General features: G+C 57.1%; 1 protein-coding gene across 1 annotated transcript in view; it reads left to right on the forward strand.

The window, feature by feature from the left end:
* The first annotated feature begins 3,343 nt into the window (after positions 1-3,343).
* HCN4 (hyperpolarization activated cyclic nucleotide gated potassium channel 4) overlaps positions 3,344-22,087 on the forward strand; it is a 42,692-nt gene continuing 23,948 nt past the window's right edge. Inside the window, exon 1 of the mRNA XM_030317756.1 lies at positions 3,344-4,131. Coding sequence (XP_030173616.1) covers positions 3,344-4,131 — 788 coding nt within the window. The remainder of the gene's footprint in view (positions 4,132-22,087) is intronic.

The following is a 22,087-nucleotide window of genomic DNA, read 5'->3' on the forward strand; positions in this document are numbered from 1 at the left end:
TTAGTTCCCTTATTTGCAAATGGGAGCAAGGATGTTAGTTAGAGCCAGTGAAATCCTGACAATCTGATCATATTTGGCCCACAAAAATTTCATGTGGTTTAACAGATACGGAGTCAACTGTAACGTGCTGGATACCTGTCTCTTACCAAATCTGACTCCTTTCTCCAGGGAGTCCTCCCTAGCTACCCCGAGCTCAGCGAGGTCCCCCTCCTCAAATTGCTCGTCGGTTGAGGCGTGATTTAGTACACACTTCTTTCCTATCTTGAGTTTTCTCCTCTTTCCCAAGGCTGTGTCCAAGATTTCCCACAATTAGAGCCCATCAAAGCCCTGGTTTCTTCCTCTCTCCCCCACACCGCCAACATGCCACAGCTGTCCTCCATTAGGGTTTTCACACAGAGGAGACAGGAGAGGCCAGCATTACCATATGCCTACTTTACCTAATGGTCATTTCTGCACCCGAGGGTGATCCTAGATGGTCCTAGATGAATGGTACTAACCAAACTGAGGGTAGGTGAGGCGCTAGAGGGAGAGGAATCTGAGGGCCCTGACCCCTGGCCAGCCTGTGGCAGGAGTAACCCAGGAAGCATAAACCTTGGTCATATCCTCCATCTACTTCAAGGACCCCCTTCAGTGGCATAGCTGGCTTCTAGGGTTGCTCATCCATAGTTGACATTTACTGATCTGCTCTCTGTCCCCCCCCCCCCATTTTGGTGCTGAGGTCCCTGAGATGAATTGAATCCGTCCTACCCTCAGGAGCTCAGTCCTGAAGGGGACATAAACTCCACTGGGTAATCAGTGTTCAGGTGGATGGGAGATCATGGGCCATGGGCACTAAAAGGTGGGACATGGCCAAGATTTGGGTGGCCAGGAAGGGTACCTAGAGGAGGATGCCCTTATCACAGGTCACTGGGAATCCTGTTTGGGCTGACTTCCTGAAGCTGGGGTAGGGCAGACTAGCTCCTAGTTGTATCCAGAAGCCCAAAGAAGTGAGTTAAACGGAGGTCTTCTCCCTATGGCTGGCACATCAGGGCAGGCGGGGCTCCCAGCCCGTTAAGAACACTCCTCAAGGAGACCCAAGGACATTCAAGGATTAGGCCTCCCAGCATCTGTGCAGAGAACTGTCAGCTCAGAGCTGCTCAAAAGTAGAAATGCCAGCTAGCGGTGATGACATCACTGCTAGTCATTCCCTCCCCCCATGGGAGGTCCTGTGGTCCAGTGGGTAGAGCAGAGAAGCACCTGCCAGGCGGCCTCCTCCCACCTTGCTTCCAAAATTTCTGCTCTGAATGGGGTGGGGGAGGTGGTCCCAAGTGGGCTAAGAATGAGACTAAAAAATCCTTTGAAGAAAAACTTCACGTTATTCCTCAGACAGATGGCAAGGCTAGGGGACCTTTTTGCCTCTCTCCCGTCAGTCAGACTTTGCTGAGGGTCCACTTCAGCATTAACCCAAACTCCAGCCTTCCCTGGCCAACCCCTTCCCCTCTAATGCCCCGTCCTCATTCAGGAACCAATCTGGGACGCTGGACCTGACAGGATCTGAGTAACCCCTGAGCCATCTTGGTAGCCCCCAGGCCAAGGAGAGGGGGTGTGGCAGCCCTGCCTGTGTGGATGTGGAGGGGCGGGGGTGTCAGGCTATCGTGGGGTGTGGAAGGAAAAAGAGCGGTATTTCTGGCTGAGCTGGTGGGATTTGTCCTTAAGCCCTGGAGAACGTACAGGGAGAGAGAGGACACACAGCTGGATGGCTTGCTGGCCTGGGGGTGGGGGTGGGGAGCAGACTCAAAGGGGGAGGCGATTGTACAGTTGCTTGGGGGTAGGGGGTAGGGTGGAGCGGGAACTCCTTCGGCCTTGGTCCATATGGGGGTGTCACAATTTGGATGCGAGAAGGTCCACAGCTAGCTCCAGAGTGCCAGGCCTCCAGAGGAGCCTGCCTATTGGCTCCCCGCTGCAGCCCCCCTGGTCTCAGAAACCCCCGTCGGAACCACATCGGAAGAGGTGTGCACGGGGATCGGACCCCCGGTCCGAGGCTGCTGCGGGCGCATTTCCTCGAAGTCTTACCTCGAAGGGCTGGGTCTCACCCGCGCGCACGGTGTCTCCCGGAGTTTTCCCCACGCCCTCCTTGCCCGGCAGCTGCGAGCCTCCGCAGGGGAAAGACCGGCGGAGGGGGGTGGGGGTTCGCCCCTCGCCCGTGTCGCGGGAAAACCCCGGGAGCAGCACAGAGGCAGCGCATTTCCTGGAAACCCCCTCTCCAGGCGCCTTGAGGAAAGGCCTGGGGGCTCCGCATCCAGAAGACCCGCCCGCCTCCCGGGAGCAGGGTCGGAGACTCAGCTGAGAAGCTAAACCGCCGGGGAAAGGCGAGCCTAGAGCTGGGAGGAGAGATCAGGAAACCCCGTCCCCCCCCCCGCCCCCCTCCACTTTCCCCCGCCCCGTCTTGGGGTGGAAATTCGCAACCCAAGCTGGAATCCTAGACTTGGGGCGCGCTCCCAGCCTTGTCCAAGGAAAGGTATTCGAGGGTGTATGATTTAAGGACACCTTTCACCCCAGCCCCTAAGGTCAGGCAAGGGTCCACCCTGCGCGCCCGCGGGTCCCGCCCCCCACCCTCCGCCCCTCTCCGAGCCCCCAGCCCGCGCGCCGCTGCTCCTTTAAGAAGCCCAGGTAGGCAGGCCCGGCTGCGGGAGCCGCTCCTATGGCAACCCGCGAGCTGCGGCGGCTTCATGAATATTCCGGGGCGCGGGAGCCCAGCGCTGCCGGAGGGCGCTCCGGGGGAGGCGGCCGCTGATGTAAGCCCGGCGGGCCGCTGGGCTCCGCTCGGCTGCGGCGGGAGCCCCGGGACGGGCCGGCCGGGCTCGGCCAGAGGAGGCGAGGCGAGCTCGCGAGTGGCTGGCCACAAAGCCGGGGCGGCGGGACAGACTGATAGCCCGCCGGCCCGCGGGACGCACGCCCGAGAGGCGCGCGGGTCGTGCGCTCTGCGCTCCAGAGCGGTTCTCCGAGCGCCGCGGCCGCAGCGCCGCTTCTACCCGCGCCCATTGTTCCCCGCGGGGGCGGGGCGCCTGGAGCCGGGCCGCGCGCCGCGCCCCCGAACGCGGGAGGGAGGGAGGGAGGGAGCGCAGGGTCCCCGCGCCTAGCCCGGCCCGGGAGGAGGCGCAGCGCTGCGAGCCGGGGGACCCGGAGCGGGACTGGGAGCCTCCCCGCGGCACCCAGCCTCCCCGAGCATGGGCGCCTAAGGCGGTCCGGAGCAGGCGGCGGAGGACGCGTCCCCGCTGGCGGACCGACCGGCGGGCGGACCTGGAGCGGGTCGGCGGCGCCGCACCCGCGCCCCTGCCCCGGCCGGGCCCCGGCCCCTGGCGCCATGGACAAGCTGCCGCCGTCCATGCGCAAGCGGCTCTACAGCCTTCCGCAGCAGGTGGGGGCCAAGGCGTGGATCATGGACGAGGAAGAGGACGCCGAGGAGGAGGGGGCTGGGGGCCGCCAGGACCCCAGCCGCAGGAGCATCCGGCTGCGGCCGCTGCCCTCACCCTCACCCTCGGCGGCCGCGGGCGGCACGGAGCCCCGGGGCGCGGCCCTCGGGGCGGCGGACGGCGAGGGGCCGGCCCGCAGCGCGGGCAAGTCCAGCACCAACGGCGACTGCAGGCGCTTCCGCGGGAGCCTGGCCTCGCTGGGCAGCCGGGGCGGCGGCGGCGGCTCCGGAGCAGGGGGCGGCAGCAGTCACGGGCACCTGCATGACTCCGCGGAGGAGCGGCGGCTCATCGCCGAGGGCGACGCGTCCCCCGGTGAGGACAGGACGCCCCCGGGCCTGGCGGCAGAGCCCGAGCGCCCCGGCGCCTCGGCGCAGCCCGCAGCCTCGCCGCCGCCGCCCCAGCAGCAGCCGCAGCCGGCCTCCGCCTCCTGCGAGCAGCCCTCGGTGGACACTGCTATCAAAGTGGAGGGAGGCGCGGCCGCCGGCGACCAGATCCTCCCCGAGGCCGAGGTGCGCCTGGGCCAGGCCGGCTTCATGCAGCGCCAGTTCGGGGCAATGCTCCAGCCCGGGGTCAACAAATTCTCCCTGAGGATGTTTGGCAGCCAGAAAGCCGTGGAGCGCGAGCAGGAGAGGGTGAAGTCGGCCGGATTTTGGATTATCCACCCCTACAGCGACTTCAGGTAAGGAGGCCAAGGCGATCCTATGGGTTCCCTGAAGCGGTGGCAGGCATGCTTCCTCTCTCAGCCCTGCCTCTCAGCCAGAGTTAACTTTCCTTCCTCGCGCGGGGAGCTCCGAGAGAAGTGGGGCGCCTCTAGGCACCAAGACACCCCCAGACCTCCTCCTGCACCGCGCTGGGAACTTTCTTCTCTGTTCCGGGCTCCAGTCCTCGCCCTCTTGGGGTCTAGGCCACATTAGAGGCAGGCTAAAAAGGTGTTCTGAGCCTGGCCTAGCCCTGCCGGCAGCCAGGATATGGCTCTGCCACTTTAAGCCACACATCCCACCTCCCTGTTCTGGGCTGCAGAGTCAGGGTGGCCATCCTAGAGGCAGTTCCAGGTCATTCAGCCTGAAGAGCAGGGCCACGAAGAGAGACAGACCTCTTGGCAGAGGGGCCAGCTCCTTGGGTACTGACCCCAAGCATTAGGATCTCCTTCTTGTGCCTTGGGAAGCTGCAGCTGGGGATGGAGAGCTAGGCCCCTGGAGGAGTGAGGTCACTGGGGCCTCAAGTCCAGGATAAAAGCCCACCATGCCCACCTTAACCCTGGGCCCAGACCCTCATGCCAAGTGGTGGGCCAGCAGCAGGCACCCTGGGCACCTGGCATCCAGACTGGCAGGACAGAATGACCTTGCTCATAGTGGTCAGAGAAGATGCCTGGTGTCCTGACTGACAAGCAGCTGTCCTGTAACCCCAGGCTCATCCTGTGCCCCATTGTCACCCCAGTCCAAGCTCTAGCAGCTACTAGGACTCTCATGGTTCAGTCATGGGTCCCCAAACACATGGTGTAACTGCCAGTCAGGGAAAAGGACCCTGCCCCCTCCCCCATCACCTGAGTCAGATGCCACTGACCGAGTAGATACCACTTGGAGCCTGTGGGGGTATCTTCAAAACAGGAGATTGGTGATTGCCTCTAAAGTTGAAATAAGGGATGCCCCCCCCATCCCAGTCAAGATTTTAAGGTCCCCCAGTGGGCCCTCCCCCGAGTTTTCCTGATACATAGGACAGAAGTGAGGGTCTGAAAACATTCACCGTTTAAAACTGGGTCTAATTTATTCTCTCTCTCTCTCTGAGCCCTGCCCCCTATTTAGCTCCCTTCCCTGCCTACCCTGCTTGCCTGCCAATATAAATGAGCATTTTGCCAACCCAGAGCCCTCTTTGCAAACTCCAGGGAAGCCAGGTTTGTAATGAGAGCAAAGCCATTTTCCATCCAATGAGAGAGATTTCTCGTGCTGGGAGTGACCAGTCAGGCAACACTCGATGGCTTAAAATAGTGGTGAACAGAGCCCCCCCCGCCTTTCTTTTTTTGAGGGACTGTTCTTCCTAACCCTAATGCCCAGGGTTCCCATTCTAGAGGGTGTGGGAGGCCAGAGGACAGGCTAAACAGACAGGCATAGTCTTCAAGTTGAGTGAACAGAGACCATCAGGAACTGTAGCTGGTTCCCAGGGCCAGGTTCCTAAAGTGTGGCCTTCCCTCTGGTCAGTACTGGGACTGAAGGATCCCAGCCTGAGCTAGGGAGGAGTGGGTAGGGGTTGTATTTCCTGCACCCTCTGGTTGTCCTGGGTTTCTGCTCCTCCCTCTGAACTTCTGGGAGGTGGTAGCAGGTGGGCTGTGCCAACATCAACCGCTTGAGATTGTTGAGGGGCCTTCCCTCCCCTTGTTCATTTCCTCACTGTCTTCCGTGTCTGAGAGTCTCTGTTCAAGGTTCTCATCACCTGGGATGTGGGAGTGCAAGGGGGAAGCCCCAGGCGTGCCTGACCTCTGTAGAGCATAGGCTTTGATTGAGCACCTTCTGGGAACTGGACCTTCCTTACCCTGGATGGTGAAGAGCTGGGTTGTTTGCATCAATGGGAAGTTCCCCGCTGCCTTCCTGATCTTACTCTGCCCATCTTGGCATGTCTGTCTGCAGTCCTCCTACTGCAGAATCTCTCACTAATTGCAGGCTGCCCAGGACATGGCGGAGCGGGGGTGGTGGGGGTGGGGGTAGGGAAGGGTGGATGCTACACGATTGATAAATGGGCGACAGGATAAGGGTCAGACTGGGCTTTGACTTTGGGTTTGTGCAACAAGCAACAGGGACCGGTAGCCGGAAGCGCACATCTCTGTGCGCAGCCTTGTAGCTGTCTGGGGCTGGGTGGAGTGTAAGAAAAGAAATCCAAGAAAGACCGTCTGTGTGCATCTGGAGGAGCAGTGGTCATACCTCTAGGCCAAAATAGCTGGTCTCATCTACACAAGGTCAAGGAGGCAAGGGCCTGGCTAAGTTTTCTGAGCTTAGGAAACCCACCAAACTAGTGTCACCCCCACCCTCAGCACCCCAAGCCTCAGTCCTTTGAGTTTCAGCCACTGGCCTTGCTTGGGCTTCTATATAGAGCCAATCCCCACTGCCTAGCTCAGCCTTCACAAGAGCTTCTGCAAGCATTGCTCAGGCCAGTTGAGGATTTATTCATCATTTTGACGGGCAGGAAGCATTGATCCAGCAGAATTGGTTTAATAAAGAATCGCCAGCAAACCATGATAGATTGAGTTTGTGGTTTGGAGTTCAGGGCTCACTGTCATGGGCTGCTTCCGACATCTCCCATTCCTGGGGGAGGAAGGTTGGGTGCCTCTTCCAAGGGCTGGAGTAGACTGTGCTCTGAGGGACCTGCAGAACCCGGGCCATGACTAACACTCGGCTTTTCTTGGCTTCCTGTGATTTTCTTTACCACGACCCCAGCTACTCCATGGCTCCTCCAGGTTCTGTGGGTTTGTCTGGCCTCCCCTTCCCCAGTCGCCTTTTGAAACTGCTAATTAAGGTTTTGTTGGACTCTTGGATCCTGGATGGGTCCTTCCTTCCATGTGAGCCGTGTCCTGGGACCCGGGCTTGGCAGTGCAAACCCGAAACAAATAAAACAGTGTGTTTTCAAAGAGAGAAGAAAGGAGTGGTGACCCAGAAGCCTGTTGGGCTTTTAAGTGTCAGGCCCAGGGGGGTCTGCCTGGGGGTGTGTACGCCTAGGTGTCTGTCTGTGCAGATGTCTTGGGGCTGTGTGGGTACACATGTGGGCTGGCGCAGAAGTCCCTATGTGGGGTGTCTGTTCTGGAGCTACTCCTGTGCCCCAAACTCCAGTTTGGCCTTGAGAGTGGAGAAGCTTGGCCCTTGTCAGCCCTCTGCCCCTCCCTCTTCTAGCCTGAGCCTTCTGAGGCTGTGAGGAAGGGAAAGGTAAGGAAGGGAAGGGCCCTAAAAGGTCCTTTCCTTGGGGCAGAAACAGCTGGGCTCTGAAGTCATGGAACCTGGGCCAGTGCCCTGATAAGTCCCAAAGGTGGCCTCAGACTGAATTCTTGTGCTGGTCCCTGGCCCCAGGCACTGCCATTGCCCACCTCCTATCACCTGCCCAGCCCTGTCTGCTATGGGGCCCTGCTTGGGTTGTGAGCTTTTTCTGAGCCTCAGTTTTCCCACCTAGAGAAATGGGAATCTTGTCGCTCGTGTCAGACACGACTCGTACAACTGTGATCACCCTGTCGACGTAAGCAGCTCCAGTGTGCTGTCAGAGCCCAGTGATGCTGCTTTGAGCCACGCTGCCCCTGCTCTCACTGCCTCCTTCCCTCAGTCCTGAGTGGACCAGATGGGCCTCTATCCTTGGCCCAGACCAGTGGTTCTGAACCTGTGTCAGAGACCTAAGTGAGAACCTGCTGGAAACTATAGGGTCTCTACTGAGAAAAAGGCACATATATCCAGACACAATATGACGCTCAATTTCTGGGGTCTGTGGACTCCCTAACTTGAAAACCATGTAGGTTGTGAACCCCACTCTATCTAGACCATCCCAGAAAGAGTCCTGGTCTGGCAGGGGCAAGTGCCAGCCTCTTAGAGCTAGCCTTCCCTGGGGCCCTCTGTAACCTGAGGCCTGGGCCTCCCACTGCTGGCGGGATGGAAATGAAAATAGAGCAGAGTCAGATGCCTGAAGGAGGCACTCTGGGGACTAGTTACTTTTCTGTTTCCTCAGTCCCACGCCCATCCCTCTCCCCTCCAACCCTGGGCAGGACTATTTGCATAGGAGGTGGTGAGGAGGAAGGAGGGAGCGGCCTGGCCCTGGGTAGGATGGGGGTGGGGGTTCTGAGGTCCCTCCTGGGTGGGCCTTGCTGGAGGCCATTGCGCAAGAATGCTGCTCCTGCTAACGGGAACATAGGAATATAGGTGTTCCCTCCATGTGTTGTAGGGTAGAGAGCCAGGCCGAAAAGAGCTGCAGGCCTTGCGGCGCCAGGGGAGGGGGAAGGGCGCCTTGGTGCAGAGGGGAATTCCAAGGTGAGCTGCCTGGGCCGTGCTGTCAGCTGGCACAGTGGGCAGCAGGGATTCTCCAGGGACGAGGACGTGTTCGACCTTATGAGGCTGGGCTGGTGGCAAAAGCCAGCACCCAGCTCGGGGCTGAGGTGCTCCCCGGATGTGAGGTGTGCAGAAGGCCCATGGGGCCAGGCCCCTTGCACCGCTTGGGCGGGGAGAGCTGGGCTCCAGGTTCTCCCCTTGCAAGACTTCAGTCAGTGGGCTGACTACCACGTGATGAGGCTGGGGGCTGCTCCCCTGCCCAACCCTGCCCCTGCTTGTTCCCTTAGCTTCTGTGAGCTGTGACGCTTTGGGCTGTCAGGTGGCCTGCCTCACACAGGGCTGGGATGTCTGCCTGCCTGTCTGCTTGTCCCTCTGCCCTCCTCTCCCATGCTGTAGGGCCCCTGGGTCTTCTGGGATGTCCTCTCAGGCCACCACGGCCACCATCATCCGTCTGTCCCTGCCTGACACACCCCCGGGCATTTGGATGGAGCTCTGTGTTTGTTCCAATGCAGTGCTTCTCACATCGCCATGGCATCCAGCTCACCTGGGCATCTTATTAAACTATAGATTCGGACTCATTAGGTCAGAAATAGGGTGGGGTCTGACATTCTGTGTTTCTGATAAGTGCTCAGGTGCTATGCTGCTGGTGCCCAGCCCAGAGCCAAGCTTGTAGGACCAGGGTTCAGATTGGGTGTATATTCTATGCTCGTCCCACGCTCCCTGACTGAGTTCCCTGAGGGCAGAGACTCTGTCTTCTCCAGTTGGCCTCTAGCACTGAGCACAGCAGGGTGAATTCTGTGAACTGGGTTGAGCAGCCCTCCGCCACAGAGGTCAGCCGCAAGCCTGGGAGAGCTGGATTCACAGACCCGCCTCCCCGCCTGCACTGCGGCTTGGACCCTGCTGGCCCTGGATGCTGGTTGTTGGGATGGGAGGAACAGGGACAGGCCAGGTGGCCAGAGGACCCTTATGAATCCATCCTGTCCCCTTGCCTGGGTGCCTTCTCTCCCATTCAAAGGCCAGAGGAACGGGCCCGGCTGGAGGAGCAGTGACTGCTGTGCTGCAGGGAGGTTTCTGGGAAGGGACAGATGTCAGTGAGAGAGTCCAGAGGTGTCAGGGTAAGAGGGTCAGTGTGAGATGGCTCTGACAGTGGCTGCCCGGGAAGAGAAAGAGACATCCAGTAACAGCGGCTGCCTTGGTGCCTTGAGATTGTGGTGGAGGGGCATTGTCTGAATCTTAATGCCCCGTCCACTGCCCCACGCCATGCCTAGCAGCCTCCCTGGTGGGTGGGACTTGTCACTTCTCTCTGCCCACTCCCACCCTGGCAGGCACAAGTCTACATACTGATGACAGAGCTGGCAGTGTCCTCACAGCCCGAGCGGCCCCTGTCACAACACTGGCCATCATGGGGGAATTCACCCAGAGTAGAAGGTGCAGCCCCGGTCGCTCCGGCGGGGAGGAGGGGCTTGTCGTTCAACCAAGGAGGCGGCCAGCTCCAGCACATACACCCCTTGGCTCAAGGGCTCCGACAAAGCTGCCACTGCCAGTTGCTAATTAATAGAAGGGCTACTAAGGCCGGCCAGGCGGTCCTGCTTGGGCCCAGGGGATGTTGAAGAATCCACGTTCGTCAGCCAGAGCAGGCCATGGGGAGGGCAGGGGCATTGCCTTGGCTTTGGAGAGGATGTTCTCTGCCAGCCAGGCTTTACTGGGAAAGCATTGCCAGGGCCCTGGAGATCTGTGATCCCAAAGCCTAGGAGGCCACTCAAAGACGCTCTTAATCATCAGCACCTGTCCAGAATTGGGGAGGAAGCAGCACAAAGAGGTGGAGAGTACCCCGTCACCAAAGGTACTCAAGATGTGACAGCAGTACTTAGACGAGAAGTTGCTAAGCAGCATCCCAGGGACCAAATACAGCGCCCAGATGTGTTCTGTTTGGGCAGCATGGTGTGTCATAACAACTCAGAGACAGTGTTTTAAAATGGAAAGATGTAACATAAAATTTGGCTTCGGGCTTCTGAAACATTGAGAGCTCTGGCAGTTCTGGCCCCACGTCCCACACCATAGCAGGCAGCTGGAGCAGACAAGAGGCTGCCCCCCTTTAGTGTGACTTTTGCTCTCCAGTTGCCCACTGTCCCTAAGGTCCCAGTCGTGTCATTTATGCACGTTTAGCTACCTGACCCCTGAGGCTTCTGAGTTTACAACCCTAGATTCAAACCAACTAAAGCCAGGTGGATTCACAGATCAATAGCTACCATTTGTGAACTATCTGTACCATGTACCAAACTGTTAGAAGCTTTTATGTCTCATATTTTATTTACTCTTCACAGTGGCTCCTGAACAATAGGTTCTATACCCCAGTTTCCAGATAAAGAAACTGAGTCTCCTTCCTTCCTTTCTTCCTTCTTTCCTTCTTTCATCCCTTCCTCCTTTCTTCCTTACTTCCTTATCTTCTTTCTTTCTTCCCTTCCTCCCTCCCTTCCTTCCTTTCTTCCTTGTTTCCTTCTTTCCTTTCTTCCTTCCTCCCTCCCTTCCTTCTTTTCTTCCTTCTTTCCTTCTTTCCTTCCTTCCTTCCTCCCTCTTTGTCTCCTTCTTCTTCTCTTTTTGTTAGCTTTAAAAAGCTAGACTACAAAAGTAGTTCAAGAAAACATTCTCCTGAGAATAAAAACGGGAGACAATGTTTGACCACACATTATCGGTGAAGAGGGGCTGTAGGAGATGGGCTGCCGTGGCATGGGAATTTAACAGGCCTCAGAATACCAGATCTGGACAGGCCTTAGCAAGCTCTGGTCGAAAGCCTTTATTTATAAAAGGGGAGCAGAGAGGTGCCCTGAGTCGGCCTGCGCACTGAGTGTGGAGGGTATTTAGGATTCTCTCTCTCTTTCCTGCTGCCCTCTCCCCCGCTCACGCATTCTGTCTCTAATAATATGAAAAACTTAAAATAAAAGGGGAGCAGAGGACTAGAGAGGGGAAGCCACCGGCCCAGGGTCACAGAATAAATCCACGTCAGAGATGAAACCGGAACCCAAGTGGGTTATGTAACATCTGGCTGCAAAGATCATAAAGTTCCACAGTCCACCCCTAGACCCCAGCCGGAGGTCCTGAATGGTCTTCTCACCGGAGCTTTTTCTGGTTGCCCCAGCTCCATGCCTGAATTTTGAGATGATGGGTATTTTCAGAGTCCCTTTTTAATTTAAGCTTATCCAGTGAGAAGGGAGTCTTTCCATATCAGCAACTTCAGACTGAGACATGCTTGCCCTGACTCCCCACGCTGGGGCTGCTCTGCCCCTGGGGATGCTGGACCAGGATCCTGACTGGTGTGGAGGCCGTTGGGATTTTGGCACCATATCCAGATGCTGTTGATGCACCTTTCTTCAATAGGGGCGATTAGGGTTCCTAGGGGAAGGGGACGAGTGGTCAGTGGTATCTGTGTTCTCTCCACCAGAGAAATAGGTGGTCACGTGGTCTGTTCCTCACATCCTCCAGAGAAGTGAGGAAGCGGAGTCCTGGTTTAGGACTCAGTGTGTGTCCAGGGTCGAGGTTCTATCTGAGGCCACGGTCTGGGCCCACGCTGTGACCAGGCTCAGGGCTCAGCCTGAGACCAAGATAAGGCCTTGGTCTGAGGTCAGGAACTGGAGCCCTCCAACAGAGTCCCAGGACCAACGTCAGTACCTTGCTGAGGCGTCCAGGGCTTGGGCAAGGTGGGCGTGTGGCCCAGCCCACCTTGTGCCCTTCCCCTTTCTCAGGCTCCCTGAGCGCCTACACCCCTTAGCATCTGAGCCAGCTGCCTCCGGTCCTCTCTGGGAGGTAAAGTACAAATTATAAATAAACAACAGTGCCACTGCTGCCGACGCCGGAGCCACCAAATCTCACACGTGACGGCTCCCCGCCCCACTCTGCTCCCTCATTGTTTGGGGCTGGTGTCTGTCTTCCCAGCCAGGCAGCCGGCTCGGGGCTCCAGCACAGCCGTGCTCAGGGCTGGGCAGAGGCGTGTGGCGGCTTGACGGAGGGGCTCCCGACGAGCCACTGCACTCCCCGCTCCACAAACTGTGGAGCCAGCAGCGGGGCCTCCGGGTCTGCTCACGGCAGCTGTGGGGGCCTGATAATTGGCTGCTGATGATTTTGTGTCTGTCTAAGCATTTATCTGTGTGGGTGGACGTGTTATGTCTACGTGAAGAGGCTTTCAGACATTAATGCGTAACGTGGGGCTGGCTAATACGCTGTCTTCTGGGCCTGGTGGGGGGCAAGCTTAAGGTGGAGGGGGAATGGGGGGGTCACGCCCCCTCAGAGACCAGATGCTCCATCCCAAGACCGTTTTCACCCACTATGGTGGATGGGGGTCACTACCTACCTGGCAAAGAAGAGAATAGGATTTCAGCGCCTCTTAGGGTAGATCACTATGGATTGATGGTCAGGGAAGGCTTCCTGGAGGAAGCAGATCTGAGCTGATTTGAAGGAAGAGAGAACATTCAGCACACTTTCTTGTAAGTAGGTTTCTGGGAGATGGAGCTAAGGGGCTGGGGTGGGTGTTGGCAAGCACTAAGAGCAGGTCACTCAAAATCTGCCTTTTTTTTTTTTTTTTTTAAGATTTATTTATTTATTTGAGAGGAGGGAGAGAGTGCGAGTGAGCAAAGGGCAGAGAGAGAGGGAGCGAGAGAGAATCCCACACAGGCTCTGCACTGTCAGTGCTTAGCCCCAAGCGCGGCTCGAGCTCACCAGATGTGGGCCTCGAACTCACGAACTGCGAGATCATAACCTGAGCCCAAGGTTGCCACCCAGGCGCCCCAAATCTGCCTTTTCAGACCTGTACTCATTCAGCTCTGCCCTTCACCCTTCAGGACTGTGACCCCACTGCCCTGGGTCTTGCCCCTGATGCTGTCTGAGTATGTGTGCATATGTTTGCATGCGTATGTGCGTCCCTCTGGACTGTCTGGGTTCTTGTGGCCCAGGCGGCTCTCCTGGCCCCAGCTGCACAACCTCTGAGAAGACCCTGTTTCCCTGCTGTACTCAGCCTGGAAGGCAGGTGTTGCCACCGCATTAATGTCACTGAGTGTGTGGCCTGGAGCCCAGAAGTAATTACCCTGCAGTTCCCTGTTGCAAGCTGGAGCAGCCCCTGTCAATGATTAACGTGCATCCCCGGCCACTCATCGCCAAAGGCAGCCAGGGGTTTCTCCCACCTATATAGTCTGTCAGAGGATACGAGGTGCTTGTTCTTTTCTGCAGGGACAGGAAAGACAATCCTACAGGGCCACCAGCACCTTTTAGAAGAAACATGGTCTAGCTGGGAAGACTCCACAGCTAGGGCCTGTGTGTGCAGCATCGGGGCTGGCCCACCCTGGAGCCCCCAGATCCTCTCATCCTGAGCTTTCCTGACTTATAACTGCCCACCCCTTCCACGCCGAGTTTGCCCTCCTGACCCCCTTCCTGTTCCGCTGTATGACCTCAGCAAAGTCCTTTCCTGTCTCAGTGTCCAGGGTCAGGCCTCCGTCTGAGGCTGAGAAGAGAGCAAAGCTAATTGCCCAAATAGGTATTGAACCCGTAATCCTGACCCCATTAGTACAAATTGAGCCAGCAGGGCAGGGACAGCACTGCTGATGAGTAGAGCTGATGAGAACCTCCCTCCCTCTTTCTGGAGACTCCGCCGAGGCCTATCGGGGCATGATCCTGGAGTTGTGCAGCCCCTGGCTCCTGGGGATGTGGGAATTCCTTACACACGCGTCTCTTTCTGCAGAGGCTCTGCTAGCCCTCAGTGCTGGGGGCCAGGCCGGAGGCTCCCTAGTATGTTGTGTGGCATCCGTGTGGTCTGCTGAGCTCCGCCATTAGACCATGGCCCCTGTGGGAGTGGAGAGCAGGCTTTCTTGTTCCCTAGGCAAACCCCACCCCCCTCTCCTCCAGCCATCTCTCCTGGGGGCCAGTCTTCCCCTCCTGGAAGCTCAGACCTGGCCTCCGAGGAGTTTAGATGTGAGGATCCGTGGAGAGCACAGGTCGTAGTAGACAGCTGTGACTGGAGGGGTCCTCGGGGCAGGCCAGCAGCACCTTCGGCTTTGGAACTGGCAGGGGAAGGAGATGCGACAAGCTGTTCATCCTGTCCCAGAGGCTCTGAGGAGTCCTCATCCCTCTGTGTTGCTCCACAGCTTCTGGGGACAAGCCGAGCCCCCCACCTCAGACCTCCCCCCATCATAAGAGACCAGTGAATACTCTGCTCTGCCCCGTCCAGCTGTGAGGACTGAGCCGAGGCCTCACCTCCCTGCGCCTGCCTTTCCTCATCTGAAAATGCTTCCAGAGAGGGGTTGGGTTTTCTCAAGACCCCAGAGCTGAAATCGGCAGGCTGCAGAGACCCCTGGGAGCTGTATGCAATTACGGATGCCTGGGCCTCCCTGTGTGGGGCTGGCGTGGGTAGAATTGTGGGGAGCACCCAGATGATTCTACTTCTGTCACTTTAGGAGCCAGTGAGCTGGGCACCCCTAAGGCCCTCTCCGCGCAAGCAGTCTGCAGCTCTCTGAGTGCACTTCGTCTGCCTCAGCCCTCCAGTGCTCCCCAGAGCCTGGGGGTGAAATGCCTGCTCCCCAGCCCGCCATCTGAGCCCATTTATGATAGGCCCCTCTCCGGGGAGTCGTTACCTTTTCTTCTGTTAGCAATCAGAATCGTAAAACCCGGAGGCTGGCGGGACCCCAGGGAACATGGCCCTCACTCTGCGTCCTTGTCACACTGTGTTTTCCTAGATGGAAGGCAGCGGAGTCCCATCTGGCTCATGTTCTCAAGAGCCCAGGCGCCTCCAGGGAACCCCCATCCCAGCGAGAAGGGGGCCATGTAGACCCTCCTAGAGTCAATATTTAGCTACTTTCTGTGGGGCAGCCCTCCCGCGGCGTCCTTGTCCTCGTTAGCCTCATCTGTCACCGGAGCACCACTTCTGCCCTGAATCCATCTCATTTCCCCCTTCACACTGGCACTCCCTCGCTCAGGAGCAGGTGAGCGCCCCTACCTGAGATCCCCCGAGGTTGAGTTCACGTGCTACTCCACAGCAGTACGCTATTTTTGTTCCATTCTCCTGAGAGGGGACAGCTGTGCTTGAGCCTTCTTTGTTTCCTGTCAGTTGGGCGGGTAAGTTCTCCAACTGCTAGTTCCCTCCCCATTTTTCCCCAAATGGTCTTGTGAGCTGGGTGAAGCTCAGAGAGGTTAGGCCGCTGGCCTGAAGGCACACAGCATCGTGGCAGCTCGGAGCGCTGGAGCGTAGATGACCCCTGCTGTACACATGTGTGTGGCTATGTGTGCTTCCTCTTACATTAGCGTATCTGTGCATGCACAGACTGAGGGTCTCCAGAGGAAGTCTGAGCCCATCGGAGGAGCGATGGGCTGATATCTTGGTATTCCTTATGGCGGGGCCCGTGCTCGGTTGTGCCTTTGAGGAGGTGCAGCCACAGTCCCTTGCCTGGAGGAACTTTCTTCCTCTGCAAACTTCATGGCTTCTCAGTCTGGCCTTCGGGTGGCCCCCCGTCTTCTCTGCAGACCAGTGTTGGGTTGGGGGACGGGATGTCAGAGTTCTCTACGGTTTATACTTCTCTCTCAGCGAGCTCTCCATCTGGCCAGCTGCCCTTGGCTGGCCTCTAGCCTCTGCACTGCAGAGATGCATGGAGTTGGCGAGTCTTCAGAGATCGGCTGGTTCCATCCTCTCTCATTAGTGGGGAAACTGAGAAAAGGATTATGAGAGGCAGGGACTTGTTCGGGGAACACAGCAAGTGAGAGATGGAGAGGGGACTAGAACCGAAGACTCGTGTGCCCCTGGCCTAGATTCCTTCTGCTGTGCAGGGTAAACCTCCTTCCCGTAACCACAACACTGACATTCCTGACCAGTGGACACACTCAGGCCATGTCCTGTGTGGGGCTTTAGTGCCCAGCAGGCCGTGCTGCTCCGTTTCTCTGTCCCTGTCTCAAGCCTGGCTGAATTTCCCCTCCAGCTATCCCCAGCCAGACAATCCCCTCACTACCCGCCCCCCGCCGGCTTATGGCCTCATCTGCCCATGGAACTGGTCCGGATCATCAGCTCCCGTGTGGGGTGGGTCTGTCCATCCACCACGCTGAGGGCTCCTTGTGGTGGGACCAGTCCACACACGTCAGTATCCCCATAGCCCTCAGGCCAGGACCTGCATGTTAGTGCTCACAAGAATAATAATGGGGGCGCCTGGGTGGCGCAGTCGGTTAAGCGTCCAACTTCAGCCGGGTCACGATCTCGCGGTCCGTGAGTTCGAGCCCCGCGTCAGGCTCTGGGCTGATGGCTCAGAGCCTGGAGCCTGTTTCCGATTCTGTGTCTCCCTCTCTCTCTGCCCCTCCCCCGTTCATGCTCTGTCTCTCTCTGTCCCAAAAATAAATAAACGTTGAAAAAAAAAAAAAAAAAGAATAATAATGGTGATGGCAACAGCCTGCATGTGCTGAGTATTTACACTGTGTAGCAGATTATGAATATCTCACTGAATTCTCCCAGAATCCTGTGAGGTGGGATTAATGTTCTCATTGTGCACATGAGAAAACAGGCTCAGAGAAGTTAAGTGATCTTTCCAAGGCCACGCAGCCAGGTATTTAAACACTAGAATGCCTGACCTCCCTACCATATGCTATAGCCTGGCTCCTTGGTGTAGTCCCTGGATCAGCCGCCTCGGTGTCACTAGAGAGCCTATCAGCAATGCCGATTTCGGCCCCCACCCCATACCTAGTACATCCCAGTCTGTGTCTTGGTGAAAGCCCCAGGTGATTTGTGTGCATATTAAGGTTTGTGAAGCACTGTGCTGTATGATTGAAAGATCACAGAAGGGGAAGATTCCATCAGTTACAGCCCTCAGCTCACCTCTGCTTGGGGAATAGCGGAGTCTAGCCCTCACTGTATGCTGAAAGGCTAGGGCCTCAGCCCCAGGACAGGGAGGGACTGCGCAAAGAGACGGGGGAATGTGTCTTCTTTGGGACTTCAAAAAACAAAAAACAAAAACAATTTTGTTCCTCAAGTCACATAGAAAAATTAGAAAATAAAAATGCGCCCAAATCCCAGCTAGCCACCCATAAACCAAGCACCAGATGCCCTTGGTGCCGAATCTGTTTCGGAGGCAGCCCCAGGCTGCCGGCTGAGGGAGCAGCTACCTGGGAGCCCTGTGATTCTGAGTCAGAGGGTTTGAGGTGGGTTAAAAATAGAGCCCTAGTGGCCAGAGGCTGGTGGGAGGAAGGGAGCAATTCATCTTTTACAGGGGGGAGACCCCCGAGTCAGGGTGGTTGGTCAAAAGAGTGGGCGGTGAGAATGGGGGTTTATGCCCTCAGACGCCACACCTGTGGGCCCAGCCTGGCCCTGGTTGGTTGCCGGATGGCGGAGTTCCAGCCTGAGGGAGAGGGAGAGTCTACAATGCCAGCCCAGGGGCACAGGCAGGGAGCACCCCGCCCAACCCCCAGACAGGCTGCCGGCAGCTTCTTCCAGTAGGGGTGGGGTGGTGAGGGGGCTGGGCTGCACCGCCTCAGAGAATAACAGGAGCCTGGACGGGGTGGGGGGCAGGGAAGGATTGGTTGAAGATCCAGTTTTTAAGGTTGGGAGGGAGAGAAGACAAGGAAGCCAGCTCGCCTGTGTGCGTGCCCACGTGTGTGCTGTGGGCGGGCACGTGGTCTCCTTTGCCTATCACACCTGCCCTTCAAATGGCCTCCCTCCCTCCTTCATCACTGCCCTCCTCCAAAAAATCTGCTCATCCTGACCTCCCCGTCTTGCTAACACATTTCCTGCATGTTTACTCTGGCTGCCTAAGAGTTTCCCCCGGGGACCCAGTGTGTCTGTCTCCTGACACACGCGAGGGGACTCCTCCCAGCATGGGGCATGGTCATCGGCTAAAGGCAGGTTTTGGAGTTTTGATCATAAAGGGAGTATTTGCCCACTTTTAAGAAAATAAAGAATCTAGAAATAGAACAGAATGTAGGAAATATAGAAAGGTGTGATGGAGAAAACAAAATCACTCATAATCCCACCACGTAGCAGTGATCAGCGTTAACATTTTAGGGTAGTTTTTTCATTTTTATTTTTGGCAGTCTTCCCCCCCCCCCCCCACTGGCAACAGCCACTCATCTCTTTAGCGATAAGACAGTTTTACTGAGAGGCCACTGCCCCCCTCGCCCCACCACCCACCCCCAAGGCCCAGCTCTGTGTTCACATCTCAGAAAAGGAAGAGCAATCGTTTCTGCTCTCGGGGAGCATGTGGCGGGGCTGAGGACAGAAGACTCATGCTGGATCTGCAAGGTGGGGGCAACACAGGGGGATCCTAGGAGAAGATCCTAGGAGAAGCCTCCTTGCTGCTCTTGCCCTTCGCCCCCTCCCCTTGCCCACCCCCACCTCCTGGATCTCTGTGCTAGGCCTATTTGGGGAGGAGGGAGAATCCTTAAAATCCTCATGAGAGGCCATGCCCTTAATGAGGGGGTGTTCGACTACCAGGCGCCTGCGCTGGTCAGCCTGGAAATAGTCATGCCTACGTTGAAGCCACTGTGTCCCCCCACCAGCTCCTCCTGTCATCCCGTTCTGTCAGAAACCCCAACCCGCATCCTTCTCCTGGCCTCTCATTCACCTAGTCCCCCTTGCCCCCTCAACTCTGCCCCTCCTTCTCTGTGAATTTTCCACCATGGTTTTCAGCACCAGGTAGGGGGGCCATTCTCTGATGGATGTTCCTGGGAGTCTTGGAGTCTATGGGGTTTGGACAGGATAAGTTCCACCCTGATCATCCGAGGTCCTGTGAAAGCCTCATGGGTCTCAGTGAGCTGCCATTTCACGCAGCTTCTGCTGGGCCACCTGCCACTCAGCTTTGTTCCCCAAGGCATGAGTTCGTTCATTCATTCACCTATCCATTCACACATTCGTCAGGACCTACCACGCAAAAGGCCCTGAATGCCCTGTGCCAAGTTCCGAGAGGCGCATAGACCACGAGATGAAAACACACACCATTTCATCGTGGTGTGATAAATACTATGCTAGGGCAACACACGCAAGGGGCACCTAACCAGATTTCCTAGGATACAAAGAAATGACGCCTCTGAGCCAAGGAGCCTGGGGTGGGCAGGGGCGGGGAGGAGAGACCCAGGCAGACGCTAGTGTGTAGGCAAGCCCTAGAGGACAGGAGGCATAGTGTACGTGGGGCACTGAAAGCTGCTGGTATGTCTGGAGCAGAGCAACGAGAGGAGGAAGGGTCATGAGACACGGGGAGGAGGCAGAGTCCAGATCAGGATGGCCCCGGGGGGCAACGGTGAGGAACTTGGTTTAGCTGGGAGCGCAGAAGGCCTCTGGGCTTGGCAACACATGGAGAGTGGATTGGTGGAGAGATGTGGGCCCCACCCAGCGCCCAGGAGCCCAGTTAAGGAGCCACGGGATAGGCCAGGTGGTGTGCTGCTGAGACTCTCTGAGTGGGTGGTCGGTGGGTGAGGGAGATGGAGGGTGTCTCCCAGGTTTCTAGACCGAGCGTTTGGATGGCTGGAGGAACACGTGCTGGGAGCACAAGGGTTTGGAGGAAGCTGTTTCCTCATACCTGGATGTGGCAAGAATGAGGTTCCTGCACAACGTGCAGGTTTAAAGGGGTGGTTGCCAGGCGAACACGTGGGTGTGGAGCTTTAGAGAGAGGCCGAACAACGGAGGCCTTGGGAGTTGGTGAGGTCACCCTGGGACGGCGTGTAGAGAGAGAAGGGGCTGGGGCCCAGAGGAACAAAAGCACTTAAAGGTCTTGCAGGGGAAGAGGAGCCCCTTCAGGGGAAGGAAAAAGAGAGGCCGAGAAAAGGGAGAAAGCCCAGCGGGGCGAGGGGCCTCCGCAGAGTGACCCACAGCGAGGGTCAGCCAGGAACAGACCGCAAAGCACCCAGTGCTTTGGCCTGGGGGGCCGACAGGAGTGTGGGAAGTGAGGGAGAGGCGCCTCTTCCAGGAAGCTCATTTCTGAGGGGAGAAGAGATAAGGCAGCGGGGATCCGGAGTGGTTCCATTTTACTTTTTTTAATGAAGGGAGCTTAAAAGAACAAGCTGATGGGAAGGGATGGGTAGAGAGGGAGACCGAAAATACAGACAAGGGAGGGGTGACCTATGGGTCAGCATCCCTGGGGAGGGGGAGGGGATGGGTGTCAAGAGGCAGGTGGAGGAGTCACCGAAGCCTTTGGGACCGGAGGAGGGAGGTGGATGAGGGAGAGGCAAGCAGGGTAGGGGTCTGGCGGCAGAAAGAGAAAGGGGACATTCTGGTGGCTTCTCTTTTCTCTAAGAAGTAGAAGACGGTGTTCTCTGCTGAGATGGGCGGAAAAGTAGTTTCAGAGCTTTGAGGAGAGGAGGTGATTTGAAATGGCTGCTGGAGGAGCAGGGTGTCGGGTGTTTCCTAGGGTCTCCTGGAAGGCTGGGCTGGTGGAGGGGAAGGCCGGCTGAGTACGGAAGCCTTGATGAGGAAAGAGAGGCACAGGAGCCAAGGTGCTTAAATATTTACTAGGACAGGTCTGAGGTTGTGGGGTTTTCTGCAGTTTCGTGAAGCACGAAAAGGGTGAATGGTGGTCCCGAGCCAGGGTGTGACCTTGTGAAGTGGGTGACAGAAGGACCGGGCGAGACAGGTGGATGAGCTGGACCAGTATGTCTCAGGGGAGGAGAGGGGGCAGAGGGTTCTGTGACTCACGGTTCCTGGGACAGACACTAAGGAATAGACTTAGCATGACTGGCTAAGAGAGCTGGAGGGAAAGGGGGTTGGGAAGAGATGGAAGAACTGGGGACGGTGACATGGTCCATCCCACACTGCAGGAGCGGGTGACTGATGTGCGGTCATTAGAGTCAGGGCACCAAGCCACTGAGGAGCTGGGCGTTTGGGTTGATATACAGCGTAGAAGTCACCCAGGGCGATGGCAGGGTTTGGAGTGGAATGGGAGGTTGTGAACCAAGTGTCGGCACTGCCAGGGTCCCCAAGGGTGGCAGATGGATGTTGGCAGGATGGCCAGAAAATGACAGGATGCTCTCAAGATCTTGAAAACATTCCAGCACCGGCAGGAAGTGGCACCAGCGTGAAGCGAGGAGGATGCCGACCCCACCCCCCACGCTGAGGTGTGTGGCACTGGGAGAGTGATGTCCTTAGGACACAGCAAAGGCTTGTTTAAGGGAAGTGCCGGAGGGGTCAGGAAGTAAAGAGGTGGAGGAGGCAGGTGAAGAGAGCACAGGAGATAAGTTCAGTGAGGGGAGGAGAAGCAGAAGGAGGTACAGAGTTTAGGAGAGAGGAAAATACTACGAGCCAGATTGATATTTCTGTAGAGTAGTTAAAAGTGGGATTCTGGAGGCAGGCTCTTCGGGCTTCAATTCTTGACGCACCATCTATAGCAAACTTCTCACCTTCTTGTGCCTTAGTCTCCTCATCTGTAAAATAGGCATAATCCTAGTATCTCCCTCGCGGAGTTTTTATGAGGATTAAATAAGATAATCCATATAAGGTATTCAGATGAGTAAATAAATGGGCCTGGCAAATAATAAGTCTCCAAAAAACACTGGCCCCTGGCCCCCTCCAGTTTCATTGTCTTCACTGTCACATGGGTCAGTCGTCTGTGCTGGGCCTGGAACACCAAGGGATGGCTTGGGAACCCAAGGGGTCTCCCTGCTGCCATCCCTGTCTCAGACACGAGG

Source organism: Lynx canadensis, chromosome B3, assembly GCF_007474595.2.
Source record: "Lynx canadensis isolate LIC74 chromosome B3, mLynCan4.pri.v2, whole genome shotgun sequence".
NCBI classification, from domain to species: domain Eukaryota; kingdom Metazoa; phylum Chordata; class Mammalia; order Carnivora; family Felidae; genus Lynx; species Lynx canadensis.